The 12,952-nt window shown below is 43.5% G+C and overlaps 1 protein-coding gene across 1 annotated transcript in view; it reads right to left on the bottom strand.

Moving 5' to 3' along the window:
- Positions 1 to 12,952, bottom strand: part of ift80 (intraflagellar transport 80) — a 160,635-nt gene that overhangs the window by 18,991 nt on the left and 128,692 nt on the right. The window contains exon 16 of the mRNA XM_033031171.1: positions 12,078 to 12,249. Within this exon, the coding sequence (XP_032887062.1) occupies positions 12,078 to 12,249 (172 nt within the window). The remainder of the gene's footprint in view (positions 1 to 12,077; positions 12,250 to 12,952) is intronic.

Here is a 12,952-nt window from a genome sequence, read left to right on the forward strand (position 1 = left end):
TAACGTCTGTGGTGATGAAGTGCTTTGATAGGCTGGTCATGGCACAAATCAACACATACCTCGACAAAAACCTGGACCCACTGCAGTTCCGTTACCGCCACAATAGATCAACGGTGGATGCGATCTCACTGGCTCTCCACCTTCGCTCTGGACCACTTGGACAACAAAAACTCATATGTCAGGCTGTTATTCATTGACTACAGCATGGCATTTAATATCATTATCACCTCCAAGCTGGTTACCAAGCTCTCAGATCTGGGTCTCTGCGCATCCCTCTGCAATTGGATCCTCGACTTCCTAATTCACGGACCACAGTCTGTCCATATTGGTGGAAATATGTCAATGTCGATAACAATCAGCACGGCAGCACCTCAAGGCTGCGTGCTCACCCCCCTGCTGTACTCACTCTATACTCATGACTGCGTAGCCGGAAATCGTGCGAACTCTATCATCAAGTTAGCCGATGACACCACTGTCGTGGGACATATCACTGACGGGAACGAGACAGAGTATAGAAGTGAGATCGACCAATTGACCAAATGGTGCCAGCACAATAACCTGGCTCTCAACACCAGCAAAACTAAGGAACTGATTGTGGACTTCAGAAGGGGTAGGATGGGGACCCACAGTCCCGTTTATATCAACGGGTCGATGGTGGAAAGGGTCAAGAACTTCAAATTCCTGGACATGCATATTTCTGAATATCTCTCCTCGTCCCAGAACACTGATGCAATCATAAAGAAAGTACATTTCGTACGACTTTCAAGTACGACTTTGGAGCCTCGGAGGCTCTGCCGCGGGCCAGTGGACGACATCATCGGGAGCTCGCAGGTCACAGGTGGTGACCTGTTTTTCCGGAGCTCCCGCAACTACAGCTGCGTCCGCTGGACTGGAGGGCGGCAGCTTCGACCGCCCCGGGCCGCGGAGTTTGAACTGGCCCGTTTGCGGAGCACGGATTCAGCCGCGGGACTTACTTACCATCACCCGGCGGGGTCACAACATCGGAGGCTTGGATTGCCTCAGCGCAGAAGGAGAGCAAGGAGGGAAGAGACAATGACTTTGGGACTTTAAACTGTGTTGAGTGTTTGTTATTTATTCTATGTTATGACTGCAGGCTAAACCATTTCGTTGCACTGAAAAGTGCAATGACAATAAATTGAATCCAATCCAATCAGCGCCTCTTCCTGAGAAGATTACGGAGAGTCGGTATATCAAGGAGGACTCTCTCGAACTTCTACAGGTGCACAGTAGAGAGCATGCTGACCGGTTGCATCGTGGCTTGGTACGGCAACCTGAGCATCCAGGGGCAGAAAAGGATACAAAAAGTTGTCAACACTGCCCATCGGCTCTGACCTCCCTACCATCGAGGGGATCTATCGCAGTCGCTGCCTCAAAAAGGCTGGCAGCATCATCAAGGACTCACACCATCCTGGCCACACACTCATCTCTCCGCTGCCATCAGGTAGAAGGTACAGAAGCCTGAAATCTGCAACATCCAGGCTCAGGAACAGCTTCTTCCCCACAGCCATCAGGCTGTTAAACACAACTTCAAACAAACTCTGAACTATAACAGCCTATTGCACTTTATCTGTTTATTGATGTGTGTATATATATATATATATGTATATATGGACACACTGACCTGAATCTGTATTTATGACTACAATATCCTGTTGTGCTGCAGCAATGCAAGAATTTCATTGTCCTATCTGGGACACATGACAATAAACTCTCTTGAATCTTGAATAAGTTTTTTAAAATATTAGTAATTTCAGGGCTTAGAGAATTGCAATTATATAAAGAAAACAGTAAAAGGAGTTAAAAAGAAGCATTTCTGTTGCCTGTTAACTACAATCACTGTGATACTCACCTGGTGGTAAAGATGCAATGGGCTAATAAGTTGAATGACTTCCAAAAGTTGTGACTAATGAGCAATGCTTAAAGACAGATTCTTATTCTTGAAGGGGAGTCATTGTGGGTGTAGTAGGTGCTGTTTAGTATCTTACAATCAAAACTGATGATTTGCATTTTCTCTGTAATTTTGTAACACTGCAATGCTGTCACACTATATACTGCACTCCGATATTTTCGCCTTGCATTACCTGTTTCACTTGTATATGGCTTGATTGATCTCATGAATTCATTAGATAGCATGCAAGCAAATTTTTTCCTCTGCATCTCAGTACACATGAAAATAATAAAGCAATATCAATATCACATGCCCAACTACAACTAGCATACACCAATAGATGCACCAACATCCTACCCTCATTTTTGCAAGAGAGTCACACACAATTAGATGTAGTGACGGCTAACATAAGGGAGATGGTGTAGCCCAGGCACGTGCCGTGAGTAATTACTCAGGGTAGGCAGTCGGTCGGCTTTAAAAAAAAATCTTAAACCGCGCATGCGCAGATTGTTCTCCTCTCCATAAAATTAAAGAATAAAAATAAAGAAAGTAACAATTCAATTTGCCCAAGGCTTCCAAATCTCCTTCATTCTGAATTACAGAATGGGTGTGGGGTGGAGGGTGACAGCAGGTGGAGAGATGGTAGGAAAAACGGGAGCACACCGGGACAAGTTGAATCAGTTGTGATCTTATTGAATGACAATACTAGTTCAAGGGACCAATTGGCGGGAGAGTTCCTTTCACAGCGTGTGGTGAATCTGGCCAGGGGTAAAGTTGCGGGGAGGGCAGGAGCATTGAGATGGAGGGGGTCGGGGATCATGCCAGCAACTCACTCACTTACCGCTGCCTTGGCGCTCCGGGCGCGGAGCCACAGCATTGTGGCCGGGGAGGGAAGAAGCTCGGCTGGCTGAGAGCGGCCGCCGGACCTTAGCGCCTCCTGCCAGCCTGCTCACCTCTGGCAGTGCAAACAGTCTGAACAGTGAGGGGACCAGCTCAAGAGCAAAGATCATAGTGCGGAGCGGGTCAGAGGGCGATGGATAACAGGACAGCGGGCAGTGGACACTCCTGTGTCAGCGCGAACAAGGGATCAATTGAGGTTACTCGCGCTGACACATGGAGTAAGCTCCACCGCCCGCTGTCCTGTTATCCATCTCCCGCTGATCTGCTCTTGAGCTGGTTGCTCTGGCATGATCCCCGACCCCCTCCTTCTCAACGCTCCTGCCCTCCTGCAACTTCACCGCTGGCCAGACTCCCCACAAGCTGTGAAAGGAACTCACTCCCCCCCCCTCCACAGCGGCGCTGTCCTTTTACAGCCGCTTCCCACTTTACAGCCGCTTGCGCTGCGCTGCGCATGCGCAGTACACAGTCCATGCTGCAAAGGCAGAATTTCAGCTGCCTTCAGCTCTACTTGAAATTGACGGCTTGAAGCAGCGCCATGGCACGTGGGCTGCACACACTTTCCCGTGCTTGGTTTCTAATCCACACATTATAAAATATCTGAGAGCTTTGTCTGATTTTTCCCGCAGATAACTTTCAAGCACCTTTTTAATGGCTACTAATGTGATTTGTACCACAACTGTATACAAATGCCATACAAATCACTTCAGCACACAAACGGTACTTGTAGATCCTCAAAGAACAAGCATGTTCAATCTAATACTGTCTATCATTCTCTCTTTTTGTGACTATGTCTAGTAGTTGTTTTCAACCTGTTCTTTCTCAAATTTCTACTTTCAATTTCTTGCTCAATTCCGCCCTTACTCTATTCTTCTTTTCATAATGTATTTTTTCTCACTCCTCTCTTTATCTCTGTGAAAACTGAAACCTGGGATCTTTAGAAACTAAAAAAAAATCCTATGCAGTAGAAAAAGAGATTTGTAAACAGTATGATTTAAGCCGCTGGTATACCCAAAATTGTATAGCAATTTATACAATATACAAAATAGTGCATTTTAGTATAGTATATACTAAATACCAGTAAAATTGTATTGCTCTAATTCTATCTGTGGTGATTCTTGATGAGGTGCAATTTAAAATCTCAATAGGCTGAGAATTGATTGTAATGGCAGGCAAACTGAAAATTGTCTGTGCCCCGACAATCACTCCATTGGTCTCATGGATTTTCTGATGAGAACACATAATTAATTGCAGTGTAAACTAGGGCTGGGTCCTTAATTATGTTGAGTCTGACTGGAGGGAAATACCAAACTGATTGAGTACATGTGAGTAATAACGTGCTAAAATGCTAAAGTGAGCACTGGCTATTATGTTTCTATTTCAGTTGCTCAATTCTTTTCTCTCACATAAAGACCTTTTACCTCTCAACCCCATTTTTTGCAACCCTCTGCTTCTCAAACCCCATCTATTTCTCTTACTCTTTCTTCCTCCCTCTGCACCTTTACTTTCCCATTCTCTCTTTCACAAATAGGCTCTATTTATTTCCAAAACATCAGTTCCTGCAATACTCATATTTATACGAAGAGACAAATTATCAGCTTTCATCGTGTTTTTCCCTTTGGCCCACTCTTTGCCTTTTATATATGTCTGCAAAATGTACAAAAATACTTACATCTGCAAGTACTTTGTGTGCCAAAGTTTTCCCATTGTAATATCCCATGTCTAAGTTTACAAAGAGTTTTGTCCATGTAAACTTGTCATGCTGTCGTTACACAATCAGATTGCTTGCTGGCTTTAAGCCCAGTCTGTGAACGTCTTCACAGTTCCTATGAGGAAATTTTAATCTAATCACCAGCTTGTTTTTATCTCTAGGCAAGTTTTGAGGTTAACTTTAAAGGTATATATTCTGCATATTTACATTTCATGAGGCAAATCATTATTTTTCTCCCCCCCCAAAGTTTCAGAGTAGTATAATTCTCCGATTCCGATTCAATCTTTATTGTCTTTAGTGTACAGTACAGAGACAACGAAATGCAGTTAGCATCTCACTGCATTCTTGTCTTCCCAAAGCAAGGGCTGTAAATTCTATTCCAAGTACAAAGGTGCGTTTAGTTTGGTAGTTGTTGCAAGCTGCCCGTACCTGTAAGAGAGGTCATTGGTGAGAGCCAAATCTACCTTAGATATCCATTTGAAAATTCGAGGACAGAAAATAAAAGGTTTTAGAACATAGAACAGTGCAACACAGGTACGCCCTCCTTGGCCCACAATGTTTGCGCCGAATGTGATGCTTGGTTAAACTGAACTCATTTGCCTGTACATGATTCATATCCCTCTATTTCCTGCACTTCCTTGTGCCTATCTAAAAGCCTCTTAAACACCGCTATCATAATCTGCCTTCACCACTACTCTTGGCAATGCGTTCCAGGCCCCCACCATTTTCTGTGTAAAAAAAGTTGCCCTGCACATCTCCATTAAACTTTCCCCCTCTCATGTTATAGCTATGCCCTCTAATGTTGGACAATCCACCCAGGGAGAAAGGTTCTCACTATCTACCCTGTCTATTCTTGTTGTTTTACACTTTCACTCTTTAAGGTAAAATTCATCATTTAGAACCGCTACTTCTTCTTCTTTCATGTGGCGTGCACAGCCTAAAGTTGTTGGACAACTTGTTCTATTTCATCTTCCGTTTGTGCACGTCGAGTTGAATGCATTAGTCGAAACAGGGCGGACAACGTGAAGGTTGCAATCTTCCACCCCTAGAACTCAGCTGAGGACATTTTTTTCATCAGTGATGCCATATCCACGCAGTAAGAAGAATCAGGATGGTTTTGGTGCAAATTTATTTTAATTATTTGTGTTGTTGATTGCTATTGCTGGGCTTGTTTTATTTAGAGATTCCGTCCTCTTTTCAATTGTTGACTTCAATATCCAGTGAAGCAGTGAAGTGGTGAAAGTCTGTGGGACAATGGTGCTCCTTTTTGCTGGGATGTTACTGTCCTAATGGGATTCTGCATTGTAGGGAGTTGGAGATAGCTTCTGGCACAGCCATGATGTATTAATGTCTAGTATTACTATCTGGAAGCCATGTTAATGGGAGTGTTACCTACCTACTCATGAGGCCTTACAACACTGCTGCTAAAGTGTAATGAATGGTGGTATAAAAAATGACCTACAGGCACAAAGAGAAGCAAAGGATTTGGGGAAAGGGTGAAAACATTAAGATGATTTTAGTAGCTCTGGTTTTCAATGGTGTCTGACGTGGGTCCATTTCTATCCCTCTTACTTTCAATAAAGACAATTTCACCTTGCTGGGTTTCTTCATTGTAGTCTCTGAACCTCTCAGTGAGTTGTTGTGAGACCTTTATGAGATTGGACAGGGCAATATACCTGGGAATATACAGGGAATAGGCTGATAACCTCCCAAGACAAGTGCAGGCGACCTGATGATCTGTCCACATTCCCTCTTGTAATTTACTGGACATTGTGCACAGAATTGAATTATGATGGAACTGCAATTCTATGCAGGAACTATGCTTCCCAGGCGACTCCGTGCAAGCCACAGAAGCAGATCTACAATCCGAACTATCGTCAGGCAATTCATCCATATTCTAACTCTGTGGCTGACTTGAACATCAAGATCTGTTTTTATTTTATTTTTTTGTTTTAAAGTAAAACAGTTAAATTAATGGCCTTCATCAAAATGCCAAATGCATATTCAGTTTGAATTTTGCTTCATTAGTATTTTCTATATGCGAGTCCAAATGTTTAATTGTCTGGTTGTTTTCTTCTTGTCTAATTCAGCATCTTTTGACATTTTGCAGAAAGAACTATTTTTCCTGAAAACTGCACTTGCAGCCCAGACAAAATAGGCTCCAGGAGGGAGGTATTACCCAAATTACTTGGAAAGCAAATACTGCTTTTTATCAGATGGAAAATATTTTTTGCTACTTGCCAAATCCTTTGGCTAACATCTTTCGCTGGAAAATGTTATACTGATGCATAAGATTTGTCAAAGACCAATTGTCCTTGCAACATTAAGCAGAATGTCATTATAAGCAGCTGATGTATTGATGCAGAAAACACATTAATATATCATTACTGCGATACAAATCTATGTGAAGAGTGCAAGCCAACTTTTAATGGTAGGATTGTGTGCACCAGAACTACTTCTATGCAAAGTGAAGAGAAGAAAGCAAACAGGTAATTTCAGCTACATTTTTCGATGAAAAGTGAGTGTGAAGAGTGCATAAAGAACCTGCAGATACAATACAGGCAATTTGAGCAAGTGGGCAAGAAAATTGAGGATGTTGCATTATCCAGTAAAATGCATGGCTGTTCACAATCGCAGGAAGAACCAGCATCTATATAATTAAAACTCAAATTTTGACCACTTCCTGTTTGCACTGCATATTGATTTTAGAAAAAACGCTACCACTTACGGATGTGATTCTTGGCCATCTTACTCAGTTCCCCTCCGCTGCGCAGGACAAGAGGATTTTTCCCATCGATGAAAAATAAAAGACTTATTAATGTTTAAAAAATGTTGAGATTCTCTCTCCTGTCAATCAGGCCATGAGGGATTATAAAACCCGGAAGTGTGGATTGCCCCAGTCTCTGCAAGATGGGTGAGCGAGAGGTCACAACTCTCAGTCTGAGCTGTGAATAACACTGAACACGTCTACTAAACTGTGAGTGGTTTTACAGACCTGTGAGTACCCTTAAGTAGTTTGAAAATGCAAAAGTGGTATTTGAATTTGGTGGCCTTGAAACCTGCTTGAAGTGGTATTTCAAAGAATAGCCGTGAATCAACTGCCAGCCCACCAGCCGTGAGTGAGCCGCCAGCCCAAGAATCCATTCGGCCCACAATGCCCAAACTAGCCCTCTGGAAACCAGTCCCTTCCGCACACAACACCCATACTAGCGCTCTAGAAAGCCCCCCCCCCACTGGCCACCAACACTGGGATTGGTGGAGAGGTGGAATATTGCGTTGGTGGACCAGCCATTCCGTGTGAAGCTGGAACCCAACGGGTCCCACTTAGTCTAGTATACAATAGTTCTCAATTGATGAGAAACTTGCAAATGTTAGTACTACTGACGTGCAGCTACCTTGTCAGTACTGAGTGAGACACAACAGCCAGGAGAAAGACAGGTTAAAGAACAAGTGGACACATCTTCTGCAGGAGCAAACCAGAGGAGGAATGCCATCTTCGCTGAATCAGTACTGAATCACATCAAGAGTACATCGGGCATCTCTGCAAATCATCCCACAGAATCAGTGAACACCTTGTGGCCCTTTCATGGGTTTCATTCTAACATGAAACCCATGCTTTAATGCTGAGAAAGTCATCAACATCCCAAACTCCAGAGATCTCAGCCGCTGAGAGATAGGAACAGGGGTAAACCCATTGGGGTCATGTAAGCAGTCAATAATCATTAGAAAGTACACTATAAAGGTCTCCTCTACCACAATTATGTCCTTGAAGTGTGTACTCTTGACACCATCCTATAAAAGTATACTTTGGCCACCTCTTGATCAACAATAGGTTTAGAAGACTACAGGTTAACTCATAAATAATGTGGTCTTGGGAGCTAATGGTATTCCCAAAGAACGGGGTTACAGGGTTTCCTTTATTGTCATTCAGACCGAAGTCTGAACGAAATTTCGTGTCTGCAGTCATACATACATACAATACAATAAAAAAACAACAATAAACACATATTAACATCCACCACAGTGAGTCCACATAACACCTTCTCACTGTGATGGAGGCAAAAGTCTTAGGGCTGCAGTCTCTTCCCTCCTCTTCTCCCTCTGCGCTGAGGCGATACCCCACCGGGCGATGTAGCAAACAGTCCCGCGGCTCAAACACCGCGGCCCCGGGGTGGTCGAAGCTGCCGTCCACCAGTCCTGCTGACACAGCCGCTGGCCCGCGGCCGAACCCCGGACTCAGGTCACCGCCGCCAGAACACCGTCCCAACCACCGGAGCACCGTTCCAGCCCCGAGCCGGATCGCCCTCACGTGAGTGCCGTTACTGTCTCAGCCTCGCGCCAGGCCGCCCCAACTTGGGCGCCGCTCCTCCCTCGGGCCGGGCAGCCCCGACATGGGCGCCGCTCCTCCCTCGGGCCGGGCAGCCCCGACATGGGCGCCGCTCCTCCCTCGGGCCGGACAGCCCCGACATGGGCGCCGCTCCTCCCTCGGGCTGGGAGCGCCGCACCTCCCCAAGCTCGGCCACTCCGACGGGAGCACCGTTCCTTCCTCGGACCAGGCCGCCCCCCGGGAGCGTCACAGCCCCTCACGGAAGCCCTGTTCCAGCACCGTCCTCACAAGAGCGAGCCCAGGGCGAGTCCTGGCGGGCTCTGCCTCCTGAGCCTCGAGGTCGCCAGCTCCGCCATTAGGCCTCAGCGCAGACGGAGGCAGAGAAGGGGAATACGACAAAAAAGTCGCATTCCCCCGCAGGGAGAGACAGCAAGCCCCGTTTCAACCCCCCCCCCCCAAAACACAAACTAAAAAACCAAAAACTGGACTAGCCAAAACGAAATAAACAACACAAAAAAAGCAAAAACAAACGGACTGCAGGTGAGCCGCTGCTGCCAGGGCAGCGCCGCCACTTCCGGAAAGAAGTTCAAAATCTCAATGAAAAGCATCTGTCACAAATTTACAGCCTTATCACCCACATCTAGAAAGAGGAATATATTCTGCAGGACCTCATAAATGCAGCAATTATGACCAGCTTCAAGAAAAGAGAGAAGTTTGATAGTGGTAACCACAAGCTACAGCCACAGGGAACGTCATTATCATCAGGATCTTCCTTGATTGCCTCCTCCCAGTGACCAAGCAGCTGTTCCCTGCATCACAGTGTGGCTTTAGTCAATCAGGAGGTAGGGTGGACTTTATCATCACTGTATGTTCAATCTGTTCTGGAAAGTCTGTGGAACACGTGGGGATGGAACTAATCGTCAACACAAACGAGAACCTACGTTTAACACACTCCAATCAAACGATACCTGAACCCCGAAGGTTGAGCTCTGATATGAAGATGATGTTGATGTTTGGTATGCTCAGAAATCAAGCTCCAAGACCCTGTTAACACTTTCACTGACACACAAGAGGATAGGCTTCACATTCAATAACCTGTACTGCTGGACCATGTTGGCTTGGACAGTAAAGGTCTATGTGTAGACTCTGGAGAATTAGGGAAACATCCAACATATTGTGAACCACCTCTTACTGTACACTGTGAATAGCTGGATAGTAATCATGTGTTGTATTTCCGCTGGCTGGTTAGCATGCAACAAAAACTTTTCACTGTACCTCAGTACATGTGATAATAAACTAAACTGGTGAACTGGAGGCAGACATTGATGCTGAAAATCACCATTACCATTAAAATGTCACCACAGCCATTAGTTAATTGAGGAAGAGGATACTTGAATGTTAGGCCTTCTGCTCATGCACAAAACAGGGCCGCAGTGATTTCTGGGTTCCTATATGCTTCTAATACCTGGGCTTTAAACAACTGGCATTTCAAGGCACCAGAAATTGCCATCTCTGCAAATTCTTTCAAATTTAGTGGAAGGATAAGCATGTCAATGTTACTTGTCCTCTCTGCGGCCAACATCCCCAGTTACATCCTCAGTTGGCTGTGTTGGGAAGGCCAAGTCATTTGCAAAACTGACAATGTATTCAACTCTCCATGATGGGGAGAGTGGACAGCGGAAAAGATGCAAGGACGTGTTAAAAGCCTCCTTGAAGATTGGTCTATATTTAACGCAGATATAATATACCTTAAAATAATGTAAGTTTTCAGCTAAAATAATAATGTTACATTATCGTAAGGCATATTATATCTGCATTAAAATATAGACCAAAATGTGCTAAACCTAGTCCTTCATCTGCTAATGTTGGCGAGAGCAATTTATAGGTTAATGATCTGAACAAAATTGAACTACTTTGACTTATGAACCCCATATATTTGTAATAAAAACAACTTAGAAGGTGGAACAAATTAAAGAAATCAAAGTTTCAAAATTATCAAAACCTATCTGTGGTTTCTCATAATCAGTTTTCACAAGCTGGAATGTAAGTACACCAGATACCTGCCTTAGAATTCTAGTGGATCAAATGAGCTTATTGTCTCAGGTCCATGAGAACACATACTCTTTCTTAAAGCTGAATGAAATGGGGTGCATGTATGAAAATAATTGCATGAGTGGAGGGGAATTTTAGTGGGGCAACGATGAATATTGATCTTTGAGATGGTGATAGTTGGGGAAAGTGGACGAGGAAATGTACTTAAGTGGAGTGAAAAGGTGGAAACAAAATAAAAGTGCCATAGGGAGTGCTCCGAGAGTTGGTGTAGTGATGCATTGTTGGTTATTTCAATGTGTTAAGAAAAGGGGGAATCAAGAATTGGAACCAAATTACTTACTTAACTTATAGATCTCCTAGTTTGACATTATGCAAATAGGACCATGTTTTCCAAAGTGTTCCCAGCAACAAATGTTCCTGAGAGATTATGATCCAAGGTTTCTGCTATCATTGTGTGGAAAATCCCATTGTCCTGCCTAGCCTGATGCAGATATATTGTCGGATTGGCAAGGATGACTGATGCCAGGTATTACCTCATCAAATTTCCCTATTGTCATGGTGCGACCCAGAAATGTTGTGAATGTGATCTACTCCAGGTAAACGGGACATTTAGTCACTCAGAACTGAAGAAAACTGATTCAATGCACTGAAACCATATTCAGCAAACAACAAAGGAGTTAAGTTTCCACTACAACGTGGACAGAAAATTGGCAAAATCGAAGTGCTTGTTAGGCAGAACAGCAAGTTGTCAAGAGTTTTGCATAATGGTCGGTGTTGCATAATGGTCATCTGTCTTCATTCTGGCTGAAGTTGAAAATTACCACTGTTATCTGAGGAAAAGCTGCAATTCTTACTTTCACTGGAGCTAATCATTTTATGACATATGATAGATCTCAACAACAATTTGTGCTTATGTGACCTTAAGTACAAATTATAAAGTGATTTATATACTGCAGAAGAAAATAAACGTTTTAGGATTGGTTTTTCTATGCATCATAACCTTTTTTGATTAGTACACTTTAGATTTTCTATTATCTATATTATGAACTTTGCTTTTAATACGTAATATATTTCAAGGAAATATTGCACTGCATAATAGTTTATCAAAACAGTTAACATCTACAACTGAAACAGTTAACATCTACAACTGAAACAGTTAACATCTACAACTCTGAGCATACCTTGACAAAGCGACAGAGACGAACTGCATCATCCCACCGTGAGGCACTGACATATTCATGTAGAATGGCAGGGTAGGGTGATATACTTGTGTGTATCATTGACCCATCGACTCTTCTGATTGTCACTTGGTTCCCAACAAAATTCACTATCTGAGGATTTTTACCAAATTCACTGCAAAACAAAACAAATACTCTTTTGGAATTCAAAAATAGACACAAAATTGCTGGAGTAACTCAGCTGGACAGGCAGCATCTCTGTCGAGAAGGAATGGGTGACGTTTCGGGTCGAGACCCTTCTTCAGACCTCCAATACTCCAGCATTTTGTATCTATCTTCGGTTTAAACCAGCATCTGCAGTTCCTTCCTTCCTGTAGTTCCTTCCTTCCTCTGTGGATTCAAATACCTCAACAAGTTAAAACATATTCTGCAAGAAGGAACTGCTCTCTTTGGTTTACACCGAAGAGAGATACAAAATACTGGAGTAACTCAGTGGGACAGGCAGCATCTCTGGAGAGAAGGAATGGGTGATGTTTCCAGTCGAGACCCTTCTTCAGACTGAGAGTTAAGGGAGAGGAAGACAGAGATACATATTCTAGTCCTCCTTTCCTCAATATACAGTATAGCCATTAAAATAATATTAATGAAAATGTCATGCAAGTGCCGTTAAAGATCATCCGCTAACATTTATCATGTTATTTTTAGTCCAAAATTTCTTATTGCCAACAATTTTTTTCCCTAAAAATCTGTCAGTGAACTTCTGATATAAAACGGGCATGGATGAACACAATGAATTTAATCAAAACACAAAGTGCTGGCATGCAGCATCTGGGGAGGGAATGGATAGCCAATATTTCAGGTCCAGACCCATCCTCAGA

The sequence above is a fragment of the Amblyraja radiata genome, chromosome 13 (genome assembly GCF_010909765.2).
Source record: "Amblyraja radiata isolate CabotCenter1 chromosome 13, sAmbRad1.1.pri, whole genome shotgun sequence".
Lineage (NCBI taxonomy): Eukaryota > Metazoa > Chordata > Chondrichthyes > Rajiformes > Rajidae > Amblyraja > Amblyraja radiata.